The 20,605-nt window shown below is 40.6% G+C and overlaps 1 protein-coding gene across 3 annotated transcripts in view; it reads right to left on the reverse strand.

The window, feature by feature from the left end:
• TUT4 (terminal uridylyl transferase 4) overlaps positions 1–19,263 on the reverse strand; it is a 49,664-nt gene extending 30,401 nt beyond the window's left edge. For 2 of the 3 annotated variants that reach the window (XM_026105497.2, XM_026105488.2), the window contains exons 1-5: positions 19,106–19,263; positions 10,080–10,755; positions 8,382–8,545; positions 4,633–4,749; positions 2,189–2,366 (exon numbers count right to left, since the gene is read on the reverse strand). In XM_026105497.2, the coding sequence (XP_025961282.1) occupies positions 2,189–2,366; positions 4,633–4,749; positions 8,382–8,545; positions 10,080–10,641 (1,021 nt within the window). In that variant the 5' untranslated portion in view covers positions 10,642–10,755; positions 19,106–19,263. The remainder of the gene's footprint in view (positions 1–2,188; positions 2,367–4,632; positions 4,750–8,381; positions 8,546–10,079; positions 10,756–19,105) is intronic. The other variant, XM_026105505.2, reaches the window with a different exon arrangement.
• Positions 19,264–20,605: the final 1,342 nt, after the last annotated feature.

Genomic DNA, 20,605 nt, shown 5'->3' on the forward strand with positions numbered 1-20,605 from the left:
TTGGGACTATTCTCCACCCCCTCCCAATCACATATCCTTCAGGGAGAAAAAAAAAAAATCTTAGTTGCCCTCATGCTCGAACCAAATACTCTCAAACGGAACCACAACAAAACAATTTAAAACAAAATAAAATAAACCTCACACATACACAGCTTCAAGCAAACCTCTGTCTATTCTTTGCTACTTAGAAACTAGCCCTTTCAGAATGAATTTGTTTGGCACAAGAAAGAAAAAAAGCTAAACCCGTTGCAATTACTTCCTACGGATTCCCATGGTGGTAAGAATTACTGCAGAGGTTCTGGTGTGAGCCCTGGAGAAAAAGAGGCCAGAACATTTTCTACACTGTGCATGAATTGAGTTTTACAGCTTAGGAAGACACGTTCATTAACACAGACCACGCTTTAAAAAGGGGGAAAAGAAACCACTGTTCGCTACTATAGACATCCGTCTCCACGTCCAAACATCAGCTAACCAAGTGACATTAACACAGTAGTTTTCATGAGCATGTACGTAAAATTGTTGCCTTTGTTTTGTCTTATGCTAAAATACTAATTTTCAGTGGAAAACTCAATAGCATGTCAGAACAGAGGTTTGCACAGAGGAGCCGCCTATGGCAATACTACAGAGTAAGCAGATTAGCAAAGGTCCACCCTCTGCTCTATGCAGCACCTTATGTTTAAGTGCATATTGAATATAGCTCCTAAAAGTAAGGCTAATCATCCCACAGCAAACAAAAAGTCTTTCTTACTACTGTATTTTTATAGAGCAAAGGGAAAAAATATTGTATTTCTAAAACAAAACGGAAAACAGTAAAAAACATCAGCTTGGTTTTGATATAAATGAAATCTGAGTTTGAAAACTCATTTTTCTGTCAATGAGATCAATACCTTGTTCTGTTCAGAGTCACTGAAAAGTCAACTATTGCTAACATTCTACAAATATTAATGTAGCTACAAAACTCAGCTCTTAAAATTTCAGTGTATCAATTGCACCACAGGAAACATTGGGAAATTAATGCAAAGAAGCAAATGTCATGGATTATCTTATTTTCCAACAGTGCTGCATACTGGATTTGAATGTCTCACGTGTTCTAGTGAAGTAACATACTAAATATCTGAAGCCAAAACATCACCACCTTGCTACATACCCAGACAACTCTTAAGAACTTGATCAGTGCAAAAAAACTCGACTAACCGAAGCAAGAACATGACTAATCATTTAACCTACGCAGGCTTTTTTTTCTAAGTTATCAAGAAAGAAATAGATGAGGTATGATATTTACATATAATTCAGTAAACATACTCTTTCATAGGAGATATATCTAGACCTGCTAAAGATAAATCAGGCGTTCAAAAGATTTTCAGAAGCTATAGCTGACCTCAAAGCTCACCTTTCTTCACCTTACGACCGCTTAGCTATATATATGTATGAAAAGAAATGCCTGTTAAACAAACTTTTTTGATTTTAATGACTTCTTTTAATGAAGGGTTACTGATTAGTAGCTACAGACATCTTGTAACTTAACAAAACCCTTCACAGATAAGATCTAAAACCCCCTTCTTCTCCTCCCCAAATTTATGCTTTTAAAAAATTAGTTCATGCAATTTTCATTTGCCATGAAAGACTTCGCAACCAACTGATATGCTGGTAGGACAAAAAAGCGTGAGCATTTTTTCATACTCCTTCAAGCTCCTTCCTCTTTCCCCTCCCCCGTTACATTCATATGCGTTTAATTAAGTGCACTTGACAAATAATCTGTCTACTATAGTACGCACCACTGCAGGCAGGCAGTAACGCTAGGGTGGGTGTAGGACTAGAGTCCGAGAGAGCCAGCCTCAGCGGCCGAGGCTTTAAACAAGACCAAGAAGGAAATATTTGGGGCCCTGGAGATTTCCATTCTTCACCAGAAATCATCACTTTAGAGAAGCCAAATAGATTTAATAAATACTTATCAGGAAGAAGCAAAAACAAGCACAATCATTTTTCCCTCTTTTTGTAGGTTTGTTAGCTGCATTTAAATCAAGTGCCAGTCTATATTAAAATGCCTGTATATATTAATACTGTATAATATAAAGATACTTTAACCCCAAATTTAGTATTCCATCATTAATGAAGGTACCAAAATCTGTATGAGAATAAAGAAAGAGAACAATTTTCACCTAAAGAAAATGGAGGATACTATGGATACCTGGTAAGGGCTGTTGAATAATTTTCTCCATCTCGTTTACAATTTCTTGACGGATTCGGAAGTCATCATCTGATATGCCTTGTTCATTTGCTGCCTCAATGAGTGTAAAACTCAGAGCAGCCAACTGTGCAGAGGAGGGGGGTGGGAGGGCACGCAGCTCATTTTCTTCTTGTTTTTCCTGAATAATTTTTGGATGATAAAAGTAAAAACTGATATTTTAAGAGAAAAAGGTTATCTCATAGTATTGCAAGATATCGGAACGTATTGCTTGCTGTCTGTGTTTTTTCTATTTACATGCTGTCCCAACCACACATTTGCAAAGGTAGGAACTCTGCCCAGCCCAACTGGCAAATGCAATAGTGTGGCTCACGGGAATGACAGTAGCTGCTCCGTGGTTAAGAGAGAACATGTTGTTTCACAGCTGGCAACTGGGGAGGAAATCTGGAGCATCACATTCCTGAACCACATTTTCTGACAGCTCTGAAACAGAATGCATCCCAGGAAGTGAAAAGCTGCGAGTGTTTCTACGTACTAAAAACAATTGAGTCGAGGAAGTTTTACTAGGATCACACGATTTTTCGGAATGGATCGCAACTGCCGGAAAGATTTCAGTGGCAGAAAAGGCCTAACGCCAAATAAATGTAAGAAGTTGAGTCTCCTCCCACTTCTGTCAAACAGCTAATGCCAAGAAGTGCTATTTTTAATCCATCAAATTATAATCACTTTAATCCAACCATAACAAATGTCAGTGGCATCAAGTCATTTGGGGGTAGCTGCAACAATCACTTGTTTCACAAATTCATCAACTACATGAAATATGACTGACAACAGAAATAAACAATAACCAGAAAATAGTTATGCGCTAAGACAACACACCAGCCCAGCATGAAAATAATGTTTTTTAAGTTCTAGACTGTTGCTATCAACTTTCATTTTCTTAAACAAATTTAACATAACAAAGGAGATAAATAAATAAATAAAACTTTCAGAAATGCTTATGGTATAGCTATAGGTTTTTCCTTAAGTGGGGTAGTGGAAGCTGCTGATAAGCTTATTTTGCACTCTCATATTTCATCATGAGAGCTGTAAACAATGGGATCTGTTTGGTCAAACTATTAATCTTCAACTTCTGGTAATTCAAATGTATACACTGGTATATCTAAAATACACAGTGTTTTGGAGGCCAATACATGTGTTTAATGAAGTAACATTCGGACAGCTACATGCTACTTATCACTGCATTGTGGTGTATGACATAAAGCTACTGTAGGCAAGTGTTGTAAATTGAAACCACTCCCTGTCGTCTATCATTCCCATTCACTGGTAAAGAAATCTCTTTCCTCATTTCTTATCTCCATGCCCAGATGAAAAGCATGGTACCAAAGTGTTTCCATATCATATATGGGGCTGGTTTGTTGCCATTTTATTCATTTTTTCCCCTCATGATGTAATTTAGTAGACAGCAAGAGAAGCAGAATCCCTTACAACTAATGACTGAACATAAAAACAAAAATACTACTCTCCGAGACGCTATGGATTCATGGCATTCAGAGCGTTCCCAGTGATGTCTTGGCTTGCATATATGAGAGAATTAGAGCATTAATCAAGAGTACAAGTGTGGTAAGAAGTACATGAAAGCAGGAATAAGCAACTGACTACATTTTAGGAAATAGTTGTAGAAGAAGTAATTTAACTACCTTAACCACAAAACTCTACACACTTGTAGATTTGTAGATCTTCATCAGTGTTTATGTAAAGTGAGTTGGCAAAAAACCCTATCTGTGTGCCATTTACTAGAGTCATACACAAAACATTTCTTAAAGCAACAAACACTGGTTACCTTTCTCCTTAAAAAACTCAGAGCTGTATAAAATTTTTTTTATATTAAACATACACATAACCACAAGTAGATGACAAATGACATCTCAGGAACTGAACTCCTACTTTAATTCTCTTTCTTTAGTCTACATGTACTATTTCCTTTGCTTACCCATCATAGAAAAGATGTAGATTAAAAAAAAAGAAAGACACACCACACCAGTCAGAAAAGAAAAACAAACAACCCCCACTTCTCCCCCATGATGGTCTTGCCACCAACAGTGTGATTTTTGAAAGAATCAGAAAAATTAAATGTGCTTTTCACCCAGAGTTGCTTAGCCTCCTCTTACTAGAAGTGTGAGGCTCAAGCTCCTACTGAACTGCCCACGACTCAGAGAGACTAATTCAAAGCAGCTATCACAAATGTTCCTTCCTCTTGCCCTGGACAGATCATCAAGTCCTTGCTCTCAAACAGAAAACGAGCAACAGGAATTTGTGCATCTCTGTTCAGCACACACAAACCTTCACTTAAATGAAGATGGTGAAAAGAAGCACACCACATAACAGATTACCTTAATTTTTTAAAACAGAAAAACAACAGTCAAATTTCTTATTTGTTAACTTACCATTATATTTTTCTTATGACGTTTTTCTTTAATATGCTTGTGAGCTCCCTGGATATTTTCAATGTGAACTAAGCAGAGCTTGCATAGATACTGACAGTTGGTGTATTCCGGGGAGCGCTGGGGAAAAATGGCCACAAATTAAGGAAAATGTTTCTGCCACCTGAAAAACTCAATTGTTTGAACAATAAATTGTATTTAACAATCATGTAGCACTTACAATTGTCAACATGCTTTGCAAACATTAAATAATCTCCAAAAAACCCAGTGGAAATGGATTTGTACCCATACGACAAGGGGCGAAAGCAAGGAAAGGAAGTGAGATGTCTTGGACATTACACTTCTGAGTATATTTCTGTGAGGCAAGATTAAGACTTAATAGTTTATGCTGCCTAAGCCTGAACTAAAGGCCAGTAAACTATTCCCTTGTCAGCACAAGCTTTTAATAACTATGGATTCATTAAATCGTAGCATCTATCCTCCTTTTTCTGAGGAGAAAATGGGAAATATTCATCACATTATCCGCTCTACATGTTATTACAGATAGTGGCGTTGCCTTGCTTCAGATACAGTGTAAAGTGCAATACTGCATTTTGTAGCCTATTAAAAAGGGTAGGGCTGGCCAACAAGGAGGAAGATAGCTGGCTTCTGACTTCCCAGCAACTGTACTCTGCATAAAGGTGGGATCCCCTGGCTGGAAGTGAGATTACTCCATTTCCACGAAAAACTCAGCATGCTCAGAAGAACTGGAGAATGGCATTTTGGATAGACAGGCTGTGAGCGATGGAGTACACAAATGGGGAGCTGCAGCCTGGGAGATGGGAGAGGCGCAAGGGGCACGCCTGCAGCAAGAAACAGCCTCGCAGCCAAGCCTCGGGAGGTGATGCAAAAAGCACCATCTTCCCAGGACCAAGGGGAGATACTGTGGAGTTCATTCATCCAGGAAACACTCAGAACTACTAGACTAAAAGGCAGAAAGGACCACCTCTGCAAAGAGGGGGCAGGAATTGCTTTCAGATCCTCCCCTTCAATCTGTCTCACCCAGTAGTTGTTTTTTCTTGCTCTGTTGCAATGTTCTAATAAATACAACTATAGATAAAAGAAGCCTTTTGATACGCTCACTTCAAAGACAAAACGCAAGAGAGATCTTCCTCATGTTCCTCTTGAAGGAAGCCCAAGAAAGAAAACTTAGTTTTCCTCCAGAGTTTCACTTTTCCAGTGACTGCTGTCATTATAACTGCGAGACCAAAAGACCCTACCTAATATTTCCATTCTAATTCTAATACATCCGTATTTACTAAACCGGAAAAGCATGTTGAAAACACCAGCTGTTTAACAGTGTCATAGCAATGAATGAACACAGAACACCATTTTAAGAGGCTAAAATGAACTATTTTTAGGTTAAACAAATTTGACTTACTATACAGAAAACCTAAACCACTGCTAAATTTGGACACGTTTTTCAACTTACTAAGCTTGATCTTTGGCTGTTAGAAAGACTTCAGATACTTTCTGGTATTTTCCAACTGCAGAGTAAATATCAATTTAAAATAACACAGTCATTACAGTTTTATTATTAATTTCCTTCAACTTTATTTTCTGCAACACTGATACCTAACAAGATAAAATTAAGCATCTATTAGGAACATAACTTAGAGTCAGTTACACTTGGCTAACTATGAAAATTTAAGGATTGCAGATGAAAAACAGTATTTTACCACTCTTATGAAGTTGAGTGCATTTCAGCAGTAACAATATTAAAAATGACTGGGTATTTCTTTAAATCAAGTTCAGTGAAAATGTGCTGGTTGCAGCCCTCTGGGAACAGAGATACCCGAGTATGTACAATACTGATCTGCAGTACTAGGTCAACAGATGTTGCCAGAAATATTGAATCATGTAACGCCTTTTACTCTGCCCTCACTGCAAAGATTGTTTTAATCATCTAGTTATGCTTAACACCAATAAAAGGGGGAAGAACTCAAAATAATAATAATACAAAGTTACAGGCTGCTACTTAAATTAGACGCCTTCAGACAACCTAGGCCTAGTGAAATTTACCCTTGACTAACCCATCTCAGAGCCATTTGTATCTCAAAAAACTCGCAGAGAATGGGAAGGCTTCAGATCACTAGGAAAGAAAAACTTAAGACTATCTTTAAAAGTCTAAAAAGGATAAGCCAAGGAATCGGAGACCAGTCAGAATTAGCCTCCAGAAAAATACTGCAATAAATAACTAAGATATTAATAAGCACATAGAAGAAAATAGGTCGCAGGTGATGAGCTGATCTGCTATGAACAAATTATACTAAACCAATTTTAGAGTTGCTTTTTAGAAACACAAAATCATAAGGCTTGAAGAAGCAGCAACAGATGTTATATCTTGGATTTAACAAGTTTTTTGTCACTTTACATTGTATCAGTCTCAAAAGCAGATCATAAAAACTAAAGATCGGAAAGGTGGGCTTGAGAGGGCACATAGCAAAGGTTCACCACTGCTCTAGACGTATGTGCCAAGTAGTGGTCAAGAGGGTCCTTCCAGGGTCAGAATCATTCACATTTTTATTAAAGACTTATGAAATGCAACAGAGGGTGTGCTGACTACGCTTGCAAAAGACACCAATTTGGGAGAGGTTGCAAAAGGCTTTGCATGATGATGACAATTCCAAGTGAACACAACAAATTAGAGAAACAGAATAAATAAAGTGCAATTAAATAACATCAAAGCAAAGTATTATTCCTGCCTGCATATTATCAACTACAATAAATACAAGTCTGGCAACACCTGGCTGGGCATTTCTTCAGAAAAGGATATGGGGATCATAGCAAATCAAAGTACAAGTCAACATCCTATTGCTGTTATAAAAACAGACATCCTGCTCTAAAACACAAATGCTTTATTTCAGATGGATGAAGTCAGCTTTCCTCTTTACATGGTACCAGTTAAGACTTCAGCTGAAACACTATGTCCAATTTTGGATACCAGTTACATGGACTAGGTGGCGGAAGTCCAGAGAAAAGCAACAAGAATGAACCACTAGCTTAAAAAAAGCCACACACACATCCGATGACATAGGAAGAAAGAGTGAGTCTAAAGAAGACAACCCTGCAGGGAGAAATGGTAATGATATTCAAATGTGCAACGAGTTGCTAAAAAAAGGAATGAACTGTTAGGTTTGTTTTCCTAGGACAAAATATGAAGGGATTAAAATGCTGCAAGAAAGACTTGCATCAGAATTTAGGAAAAAATCGTTGGTTTCCTATAGTTGAAATTTGTTTCATTGAAGATTAAGAACAGCTTAGACAAACATTCCTGAGGTGTCACCTTCAGTATAGGTGATTCTGCCTAGTGGAAGGCTAATACACTGAACATACCTTGAGGTCCCTTTCAATTCTGTATGCTGAGTGTCCAGGTAACCTGACTTGCTGGAAAAATCTCAGATAAGTAATGGAACAGTCATCCTTTAGGTCTGTGGAATTAAAGATATTGTTCCATATAGGCTACACACGCCACAAAAGGAACATCAAATTTTCAGTCCACTTCCTGTTCCAACAAGGGACTAGTCAATTACTAGGAATACTATCTTAGATCACGTAGGTGAGTCATTATAAAGAACAAAGAAACAGAGGCAACAGGGTCTAGTGGAAATACCACCCAAAAAGAAACATGGCGAATACAATGAAAGGTAGGCTAAAGGACCCTGTACAAAGACAGCAACTTTCTTGTTTGTCTAATAAGTAACATAACTTACTTTTTCAAGTCGGGAGATGTAATCTCTTTCCAGTCGTTCTTCTGCTTGTTTCAGTCCTAGCTGTTGTTCAGCTGTCAGATTAGATTCATCAATAACAGCAGCGTTTTCTAAATAATCACCCTCCAAAGGATGTTCTTTAGTTGATTCGGAATTCTTTTCTTTACCTACAGAAAGAAATAGGTAGTTATTTTCTTCAGAATACCTCAAGGAGAAGAAAAGTAAAAGTTACAGAACCACGGCCAGAGCAGTTAAGAGCATCTCACTAAGGAACCAGACATTCCAGATTTTTGTCCACAGGCTAGCCGAAATCACCTTAGAGATTAGAATCTCTTCAGTACGTTTAGCACAATTTGTTACTAAGCGTGCTCTCAAACAGAAAAAATAATTGATAGATCCATTTTGTTCTGCAATCCTAACTTAATAGAGAATATGAAGTTCTTCAAGGCAGAAAAAGACGTTTTTTTGTTAAGCACAGTAGAGTACCTGAGATCCTGATGCTCTACTATGATAGAAATAATAAATACTAGGTTTAAATTTTTACATCATGAGCTTTGCTGAGGAAACAGTCATAACTTTAACAGTCAAAACCACTTTAAAGACATTGACCCAAACAATCTCAAAGCTAGTATGTACGCATTTCAACTGCCTCAACTTAAAAGGCTGTTGGAGCTGCGTTTGAACGCGCCGTGACACCTCGCCGCCCATGGCACTCTGGAACGCTGCTATTTACAAACACACAGGTCGATTCCGAAAGGCCAGTTCTTCCAGATGCCTACGATTTGTTCATAGTTTAATAATCTGTACAAATACTTACACACTAAACTCTTCCAGTAGTTGCAAGCATCAGTAAAAGCGAGGTTTTTATGAGGTTATCTCTGTCCCCAGACTAGCTAGGAAAAAAAAACTGAGCAAGTTTTCAAGTCCTGGTTTTGTCAGTGACAGATGGTCCCTGCAGTACAGGATGGTGGTCTACAAAGAGCTGCCTGATCACAGGATGCTGCCATTTCAAGTTGTTTTTCTGTTAAATTTTTTGAGATAGCTTAAAAAAAGCAGCGTCAAAACAGCATTTTTACCTGGGAAAAAAATAGGTTTTGAAGAAGTCTGACAAATCCCGTACTAAGGAACTAACCTGGAATGACACAAATCCTGATCCATACATTTAATTCCAAAATTGAAGACCAAAAAAATGAACATTCTTAAGGATAACTGCTGATGGCATGTTACAGTCCCCTAAATGAAAAGCCTTGTTCCAAATCATCTTTCAAAGATTTAGTAACAAAGAGTGCAACAATCACAAAAAAAGGTATTTTCATGCTACCTATAAGAAAGTTTTCTTGTTGAATTTTTCCCCCGATCTTTCTGAAAAGCAGCAATATCTGGCCTTTCCATAAAAGGCAATGATATTATGAAGTTTTTTTTCCAAGGCACTAAATTCACAAAATTGCCTGAAACCCACGCACTCTATCTTGCAAAGATGTTTATGTTTTAGACATGATCGGAAAAAAAAAGGACAGCTGTTATCGTAATCTCTATTTTCTAAGTAATATGCTTATTATTAATAAGATGCTCTCTGTAAATGCACTCAGCAACTTACAGTATGCAAAAAATATGCAAACAGAAACATTTCAAAGTCTATTTCAGATTGTTCACAATTTCACCAGAAGAAAAATGAATAAAGCAGTATTGAATAATACTCACTGGAGTCATCAGACTTATGTTCCATTTTTCTTTGATCTGAAGCAGTCTTACCAGGATCACCAGTCTGATCAACACTAGTCTTCGCCGAATGAACTCCCAGTGGATTTTCCAACCCCGGTTTCCCTCTCCGGGTAGCTATTAAGGTTTCCGTACTAACTCCATTCCCAGAAACATGGGAGCCTGGAAAGTTTTCTCCCACTTGTTGAGCTTTTGTCTGTTTCAGATTTTCCACTGCTGATGATAAATTTGACAATTTTTTTGCTTTTCCATGACTTCGATCCTGAAGGTTTGACCCTGTATCTTTAGTTCCAGGAATACAACTATTTACTTTACATGATTTATTTTCTTCTTGTTTTTCAGAAAAACCATCATTTTGCTTACTTTTTTTGCTGCTGTTCCCACTTGGAGAACTTCTCCCAACATCCTTCATAGTTCTGTCATTTCTATTATGTTTATAATTTTGATTATTTGTAATTTTGACTGCTTTGCCTTCCTCACAGACAACACGGGTAGACTTCCTTGGGTCATGATTTCCATTCTTTGAGCTCCTGGCCTCTTCCATTATAGTGAAGACCTGCTTCTTCTGTCTCTTGAGACCACTCAAAGTGCAATTCTCCAGTAATTTGAAGTTGATTTTAAATCCACTGTGCAGGAAAGAATCGTAGCTGATTGTCTGCTGGAGAAATAGTGATAGATGCTTTTAAAAAAATGAAAGAAAAAATATCAAAGCTCTACATAGACAATGCATTAAAATAAACCGCTCTAAGGAAAAGTGAAACTACTAATGACGCATGTTCCCCTCATAGGCATAATTTTCATAATACATTCCATATCAAAATAAAACTCATGAATATTTTGTTAACCTTGACTTCTATTTAAAAGAGGTGGGGGTAAAATGAGACAAAAAATGGCAGAACATGGTAACTATCACTCAGTGACAAAACTGTCAGCAGCCTGCTTTTTTCCTTCCTTCCTATTTTTGGCTTTAGGAAAAAAAACTAAGAACCAAGATGTCTAGAATTACACTGAAAAAAATTGAGAAAAAAAATTAACACATCTAAAAAAAAAATACCACGCAGTAAAACATACTGCTCAAATTAGCCACTAAAGGCCACAAATTCAGTTTCCAGCAAGCAAGCTCCATTTTATCAACCGATTTAAAAAAAAAATGTTTAGGGATAAAGCTTGAACTCCTAAAAATTTTTCTGACCTATCACCTACATCCACAGACACTTAAGCATTACATTTTTGATAGATACAATTCTTATATATGTCAATTGCTATCAATTACATAAGATTTTGCTTCTTCAAGAAAAAAACAGAAGTAGTCAATAATTTGTTTAGCTACAGATTAACTTTCCTTATCTAAGTCTCAGTCCTTTAAGTAGTGTATCATCGGAGCCTGATTTTGAAGGCAACTCCAATACTGTTTTTCCAATAGGAAGCTAAGCATGAATATAGGAATCTGTTTGTTTGTAAGGAATTACTCTTACTAATATAGAGAATGAAGAGGGAATCTGTAGGACCAAATTCTTTTTTTTTTTTAAAGTAACCTTGAGGTGGCAATAAAAATTATAAGAATAAAGAATTAGCCAAAAAAGAAAATGGATTATATACAACAATAGCAAGATTTGGTGTTCTGGAATACAAAGTTTCTCCCTTTCCTGTCCACCTGTATATTTTCAGTAGGAGGAAGCATGAACACTGGAAATTCCTGGGTATTAAAGAACCCATCAAAAATAGCCTGTCATTTAGTGAAGAAAAGGAATAATAGAAAAGAAATCAAATTACAACTATTAGGTGATATCACAATGTACTTACTCTACATAGTATAAAAATTTAAAAAGAACCAAAAGGAAGGATCAGATTAAAATTTTTATAAAAAAGAAAAAATATTTCTGAATACTATCAGTATAAAGGATAATGATTTTTTTTCCAGATTATACAATACACTCACTATACATCTCTCACTTTGAAGAAACACAAAGTAGAAAATGGATAGTTTAAGCCTCTATTTACATCATTCAAAATAATGCATTATCTTTCCAAAAAGGGGAAAACAAATTCAAGAATGGTCATGAAGTTAATGTCAGCGTCACAGTCAATTTCCATTTTTACTAAGATACACAACCTGAAAATGAAAAATCTAGACTACTAAATTCATTCCAGTGGTGAAGTATCTCAAACATACATTGAGGTAATATTAGAGCTATTCTCTGTTAAGCACTGACAACACCTGTCTCTCACTTCTAGACCAAAAGAGTAAACAGAATTTGCCTTTGGATTTCAGTCAGTCTTTCCCGTAGCAATACCTATTAGCCTAGCGCCAGGAACGACTGGTGACCTGTACCAGTATCACACAAGTCTCACGGTAGAAAGAAGGGCCCGGGGCCCCACCAGTAAGCTAAATTCACTGGTGTCTGAGCACCAGTAGAAGGCTTTGCCCTAGAGACCGGCAAAATGTTACTGCTATATAAAGGACATTGCCATCTGCAAACAATCCTCTATTCTACTGTACAGATCCGTACACGACTGAAAGAAAAGCAGAACAAGCCTTTCCAAATTTTAAACTACTCATCGTGTTTTAGCTGCTCAACCGAAGGAAAAAAAAAATAAATTGCCAGTCCTATTTCACTTCTCCTTCACTCTCGACAAACCATGGCAGAGCACAGCTCTTGCCTAAGGCCCGCCAAGGCTGCAGTTTCACGCTTGCGGGAAAGCTGCTGCAAGGAGCAATGCCACCCTCTTCCCATTCCCGGCTACTCACGCCCTCTCCGCAGGCTGCTCCCTCCCTCGCGCGCTTCTGCGGGCTGCACAGGGAACAGAACCGGAAAACCAGTCCAGCTTAAACCCAAGCAGGCACAAGGGAGGAGGAGGTAATAACGCACAACTAGGAGTGGGGTGGAACAACTCCTCTGACAGCTTAAAGTTACCCTGAAACTACAGCTCTGGAGGGAAAGGGGAACTTCATCTTGCTCTGCTTTTTATCAGCTTCAAATTGGTTGGTTCGGATTCTGCAAAAAGGTTGTGAAAACCCACAAAAACTGTACTGCAGGCTCAGCTGACCTCATCTCATCCATCCAATAAAAATACACAGCTAAACATTCAAAGAGAATACATAAGCTGTAATCGAATGTACAAATGTGACTTACTCTTACAGAGTTTTTATTAGCAATTTCCTTAGGTTTTTTTTCCTGTCACATTTAAAACTGTCTTTATAACTCAGCTAAAAAAACTGAGTACTGTCATAGTGTTACGTACTGATAGAGTGAATACAATCAAATGTAAGTAATTAAGTTTAAAAAGCACAGAGACATTCTTTATTCTGAAAAAAATGATAATAACAACTGCTCATGTAATTTCCTAAGACAAAGAGCATTTTGTAACAAAAAATGTTAAGATTTCCACAACCAAATTCAGATCTGAAATGGAACCATGCTAATGTTGTAGCACTTAGGGATGAATTTTCTTCCTTAATACTGAAAGGATTTAGCAAATGAGAAAATCTGAGTTACTGTAACATACTCAATAGTAACCACATTATCCTTCTCACATAAAGAACTACACAGTAAACCAATTAATGAATTGTAACATAAAAAAAAAGAGAGAGAGAAGAAGGAAAAAACGCCACCACTAAAAGAAGGCAGTTTTAAAAAGACAATTCTTCCTTCTCTGCCATAGATATTGACCACCTGTATATGGATAAAGGGAAGAGGGGGAAATGGGATGCCGAAAAGGAGCGCCTCTGAAAGGAATACTACGGTTGGGAACAAAACACCAGAGTGGGGTGAATCAGTGCTGAGGTGGCATCTTTCTAGAAACCTGGCTGGCACGTCTTATTTGCAAGCTCAGGCTCAACCGCCAGAGCCAGAAGCAAAAGGGAACTGTCACCCAGGCAGACTGGCAACAAAACCACAGGTTTTCACCTGCGTCTACAAAGTGGGGGATGATTCACCTGTCGAAATCGTTTGAGCATATTTTGTTTATTCAGTTTCCTGGTGCTACAGGTGACTCAGTTTCCCCTGCTTTCTGAATGTACGGTGCCAGCAACTCCTCTGAAATCTAGTTCAATTCTTGGCACTTTGTAGAAAAAACTCTGGCTGGAATACAGAAGCTTGAGGTCAGACAAGATACCATCTGACCTTAAACTCTAGAAAATGATTAAACCTATTGATAAACACCTACAGCAATCAAATTTAAAAGTATTTAAAACCAGCTCCTATTGCATTATTTTAGAATTCATTTTAGGCTGATAAAATGAAGGAAATAAATTGTTTCACTTTCATTTTTGCCAGTTTCTTTTGCTTCCTTGTTCTCTCAGACCAGCATTAGAAAATTCTGTATTTGAATTGCAAATATTCAGGGCAATGCTTAAATACAAACAGAAAAAAAGAAAGAAAGAAAAAACACTCTCAAGGACATATTTCTACCCATTTGCCCTTCCACCCCTTCCTTTCAAGTTTTTCAGCTGTATTTAAACCCTTCTAAAACTATACATTTGGGCCACATTTTGTCACAACAGGACCTCTTCAAGGCTGAAGAAACTCTGAGCTCCTGCATTTGGAGGTGTGACAGAATGCTCTTTGCCAAAGCTTTTCTTTTTTAATCATTTCATTAGCAGCAGAACAGAAGATGGCTGGTTTCCTATACGCTCCTTTCGTGCTCCCTCCACAACACTCTCTAGCACAGCCCATTGGGCAAGTGGCAAGATGGACCGCAGCTACAGGAACACACACGCTCACCAGTCATTAGCTGCTCCCCAAGAGCAAACGTAGCTTCCTCCTGCTCTTCTCTCAGCAGAGGCACCTTCTGGACTGAGACACCTTTCCCCCCCCCCCCCTCCAGGAAACATACAGTAACTCACTGGTCTTTGACATTATTTCAAGTATGTTGTAAAATTTGGTCGCAACTGGCTATAAAGTAATAAAAGTAATTACAACGGTGTAAAAGAAGAACTAAAGTGAAACAGAACAGCCTCATAAGTTTCGTTTCCTCAGGGAGGACTAGATTGAAGAGAAACAGCATAAGTACTATAAACATAACTGTTATCACCCTCTTTCTGTAAAGCACTCCCTCCTTTGAGATCGAGAGACCTGTTTTTATCTGCGACCTGCTTTTATCAGTCCCATTACGATTGTCCCTTAAGCTCAAATCTCCCCAGCCAGCCTTCCGACAGTAAGGGGAATGATTAACCTCAGCCTCCCCAGGCTGATTACCAATATAGCCCAGCTGATTTTCCTCAATGAAAACAAACAGACATTCAGCAAATGAAGGTTACAGCCACAGACAGAAGCAAAACAAAAAGCAGTCTTCCGCACTCTGCTCATACTGCAGTACAGGTGGTGCCTCCTTCTACGGACCTAATATGCTAGAAAGAAAAGAGGGGAGGAAAAAAGTCTCTTTTCTGGACTGTCTATAGCTGTAGCCCCATGTTTGTGTCTGAGAGCTGATAGAGATCATTCAAGCTTCTCCCATGTTCTACGGCAATAGTTTTTAAAAAGTTATTGTACATGTATGTTTGGTTTTATGATAATCTAGGCATAACTGAATGCAAACTGTAATCAATCTCTGGGGGTTTTCCAAACTGCTTAAAACTAAAACTATCAGAGATTACTGGCCTCTAAAGCTCCTCAGGCTCCACCAGCAATAAACCCATAGGTATTCTTAGTAACAAACATAAATGCTATAGAGCCTCAGATCTTCCTGCTTCTATGAGCTATGGAGTTCAGGCTAGGAAGTAAAATACTCTTAAGAAGGAAGCCACTGCAGCACACATGATATTTAACATGAAACAGTGATACAACAAAACTAACACTCTGGGCTTAGTGAAGATGCATAGCCCTGCAGGAAGCTCTGATGTTAAATATTATGGCATAGAAGATTGAAAACTTCCTAAGAGTGATCATTACAGGGTCGTAGGATAGTTGGAGTTGGAAGGGACCTCTGGAGCTCAATCTTGTTCATCATCAGATACGTGAGCTTGTATATGAAACTGTAACAAGGCAGTATCTGAATTAGACAAGTACTACTGAGTAAGTACCCTATGGAGGGAAGGATGGGAAAAGCTTTGTTTGATGCAAAAATTAGTAGTAACATGCTATAGCACGCTATAGCTAGCTATAATTATGTTCTTAAATTAGCAGAATATTCAGGACCGGAAGTCTTTTTAAGATGTGCCCGATATAGGTTAGTTTCTATTTGCATTGATACATGTTGTCCTTTGTATCCGTCATATCATATTGCAGGAAAGATAAGAAAGCGGCATGTTACCAAATAGCAAACACCAATAACTACTCATCTCTGAGCCTAGCGCTGCTGACTCCCCTTCCGACCTCAGGCAAGGCATCCTCCCTCCCTCCCTCTGCCAGCTGTGTAACAAAGTTACAATGACTTCCCTTCTCTTTGTATTGCATACTAGGATTCCTAATGCGTCAGTACATTTTGGTTCTGATCCTAAATGTTACTGTAATAATCTTCTAAACACTTGAAAAACACCACGATTTTATAATCAACTTAAGCAAGCCCTGAAGCCAAAAGAGGGTACCACCTGCCTCATGCACTGTCGCATGCTCTAAGGTACATGCTGTAACCAGATCAGGAAACTGGTCCAAGTTAGCTCCAACTTTAAAAACAAACACAGCTTCTGTATACAGGGGAGGAGGCTGGGGAAAAAAACAGCACAGGGTTGCATGCATCCAAAGTCTTCCAGGGGCAGTATTAGCTTCCAGAGGCCTGAACTGATTGTGAAGCTGGCTTCAATTGCAGAAATGCATTCAAACTCAATTTATCCATCTTGCTCTTAAGCCACTGTTAATACTTGGTGGTTGTTCTAAATTAAAATACAGAGGAACACATTTTTGGCATTGAAGTTTGTCTGGACCAAGATTTTATTTAAGCAACAGTGATCCTTTCCAACCAAACTCTGACCCTTCAGGAAGGAGAGCCCCTGAAGTACGTCAGACTAGCTGCAAACTAGTTCACAAACTACAGTTAAAGCAAAAGGATCCACTACTAGCATCTTTAAGCCTGCTTTACCAGGGTACAGCACTCTCACTAATAAAAAAATAAAAATAAAAAAACTACTTCAGAAAAGTTGTCAAGAACGTGTTCACACAGTTGGCTCATAGACTGAGTAACAACAGTTTGTAAAATAAAACTGATAGCAGACTCCCAAGTCAAACTTTGCTGTCATCAAAAATTAAATTTTGAAGGTTACTTATTGCTGGCAATATTTTTTTTTAATATACAGCAACACAAATTTAAAAAATCATCTAAGGAAACTTGTTAAATTATTTTCCCACAGATTTGATAAAACATCAGAACCAAAAATTATAACCAGGATACAGTATAGGTACATGTACAGCTATGTATGCATCTCCAATCAAAAAAAGAAAAAAAGGGAATCTCATGCATTGTTACTAAATTTAGGTAGTAAGTTTTTAGTACTTCTAAGTTAAGAGTTACTGATCTATCACTTATCTACAATTAATTTATGATAATATTGCGTATTGTTTGAAAATGTGCCAAAAGCATCAGAAACATTGACTTTGAACATACAGTTTTCATTCTGCAAATTAATGCAATAAAAAAAAACTGCAGGATCTTTCTCTATATGAGATCTCAGAGGAAGTCAGTAGCAGTAGTAAATTAATTCTTTCATTATTGCCCCCCTCTTACTGAAAGTTAATTTAGTTCATATGCTTTCTAAAATTTCAAAAGCAAGTGCTACATCTAGAAAACAGGATATACTCTCAGCCGGGCAAAGTTTCGCACTGCCTTATCGTAACAGGATGAATCGAAAACTATTATTCGGACAAGCAGATCCACAAGAAGCATAAAACGCACTCCCCAGGGATCTTGCCTTCGAGGAGGATGCAGGACACGGGGAAATCCTGCTCCTCCTCCTTTCTCCCCACAGCAGCAACTGCCTTCAGAGGAAGAGCCAGGTAAATGCCTCTGCCTCGGCGCTGTGCAGGTGCCGCATGCACCCAGCGGGTCCTCTTCGTGTGCTAGTTCAGTATGGGGGAAAAGTCCCAGCTGTTTTCTGTGCAAGAACAGAAGACAGAGAGAATTTTCTTATCCCTCTCTACATGTGTTCTGGGAACATACAAAACATACGTTCTGGGAAACCATAATTTTCTCCTAAAATCATTTTTATGTAGGGATTTTCACTGAAGTTTGACAGAATAACAACAACAAAAAAGACCTGGCTCACTGCATAACTGATGCCCGAAAAGGAGATCTCTCACTCCTAATATAGCTTCTTCTGCCAGATACTGTATAATTAAGTCATACTTTTGTGGCTGGGTTACTTTTCTTGTCATGGAAATAATTAAGTCATCACTATCTGGGGTCGAACTGTCAAAAAGCACCTACTGAGCCCAGGAGCGCAAGTCGAACAGATTCAGAAATGAGCCCGCTTTGGAGCGACGGCAACGCATCCCAAATCCGGGGCGCAGCGCTGAGGGAGCCGAGCGACGTGGAGGTGAAGACAAAAGGAGTTAGGAGGTGCGTGTCGAGGAGACGGCGGCGGGCGGCTGAGCCGCCAGCCCCTCTCCGGCACCTGAGCCGCAACCTGCTACACCGCCCGCGCCTTTCCAGCCAGCTCTGGTTCCCAAAAAACAACCTAACAAGCGACGAGGCCTGGAGCAACCTGACGCATCCAGCCCAGCGGCGGAACTGCCCTGCCCAAGGCGCAAAACTTGCCGGCTCTGTTCTGTATTTGTGCACGAAACGGGCCAAGCGGGGGGAGCAGGTCCCTGGGGGCCATTTCGGGGTGACTCCCGGGCCGGGGAGCCCGCCGGGGTGGGGGGAAGGAAGGAAGGAAGGCGGGCGCCCCCCCCCCCCCCCCGGGCGGCGGGGCAGGGCCCGGCCGCGGCTCCGCGCTGACCTCGGGGCCGCCCCGGCTGCGGCGCGGCCCTCGCAGCCCCCCGCAGCCGGCTCCCCGCGGCGGCGAGAGGGCAGCGCGCCCCGCCGCCCCTCCTCCGCGGCAGCCCCCCTCCTCCGCGGCCCCCGGAGCCCGGTACCTGGCTGCCGCCCCTAGGGGTGCCGGGGCTGCGGCCCCGCCATGCCCGGCTCCGGCTGCTGGAGGCCCCGACGCCAGCGGCTCAGTCCGGCCCGGCCGCCATGTCAGCCGCGCCGCGCGTTGCATTGTGGGGGATGGGGGGAGCCCCGCGGGCGGCGCCGCTCGGGCCGCGCCGGGGAGAGCGAAGCGGCCGCGGGAGCCCGGCGGGGCCGCTTCCCCCTCCCCCCACCCCGGTCCTCCCCTCACACGACACAGGTCGCCCCGGGGCAGCCGCCGCGGCCAGGCGCCGCGCCGCCATCCCCGCTGCTTGGGGACCGGCCTAGGCCCTTCCCCGCCGCGCCGCCACCGAGGCGACGGCCTCGGCACGGCAGAGCTGGGCCCCGGGGCGGCGCCTCGGGGCGGGGGGGAGGCGGTTGCCGCGGCGGAGTTGGGGTGCCCGGAGGGAAGGGGCGAGCTGGCGTGAGGCCGAGGCAGCGCTGCGCCTCCTTGGCCGCTAAGCGCCCCGCGCTGGCACGCCGAAGCCCAGGCCGAGGAGGCCTTTCCAGACGAGCCAAAACTCATAAAAGATTAATGTGGAACTGCTAAAAGGATTCAGAGGAAGTTACTGAAAATAACGCGAACGCCCGCGCTGAAAGGCTACCTTGGGGAGCCGGCGGGGCTAAACAAAAAGTCGCAAAATCTTTAATACTGGGCCCTACAAACATGGGCAAGACGTGCCTTCGACAAGACGGAAAAACGCGCTGTAAAGCCAGCGCGATCCTGGGAGCTCATCTGCTGCCTTGTGGTTCACTTGAGGTTCACGTTTCAAGCAGCAAGGACCGGCCGGCCCGGGGCACCGCTAATGGAGGGCAGCGAGGCGCTTTCGCCGTCGTCGGCCCGGCCGCGGTGCTGCTCGGCGGGCAGCCGAGGGTCCTCGCGGGGCGGTTTCAACCTAGTCCTATTTGAGGAGGGTTTTTTACAAGGTTTAGCAGGCCAAAGAGTAAATTGCAAAAGTAGCTAAATCATGCTTGCTACTGGATGCAGTCCTCCTAGATCAACATTTAGACGTGCTAGTGAGCAAACAGGCATCAGTTTGCAATGCTAACTGGTGTTTTTCCTACAGGCTACGATTTATTAGCATACGTCAGATTCTTTCAACAAGTTCCAACGAATTCTTTCCAACAAATAGATGGATAGGCTGTAACATAAAGATATTAGCGCAGTTTGGCTCTGGAAGCTTGAGCCATTATAAAACTAACAATCTTTGACATATTCTCTCTCTCTCTGTGTGCAATTCTGCCTTCTTTGCTAATGTTAGAGAATGCTTTATTCCGGGGAGTAGTATCGAAATGTGGCTGTAAAAGAGAAAGCTAAATTCTACTACAAGTTGGCCGTTAAAGAATTTCTAATTCAGTGTCAGTGATCAAAAACTTTCAGATTCCAAGCTGAGTTTGTAGGAAAAAATGTGATTTTGAAAGCAAGTAAATTTTATCTAGAAATCAGAAAGAATAAACATGGAGAT

Source organism: Dromaius novaehollandiae, chromosome 8 (genome assembly GCF_036370855.1).
Source record: "Dromaius novaehollandiae isolate bDroNov1 chromosome 8, bDroNov1.hap1, whole genome shotgun sequence".
NCBI lineage: Eukaryota > Metazoa > Chordata > Aves > Casuariiformes > Dromaiidae > Dromaius > Dromaius novaehollandiae.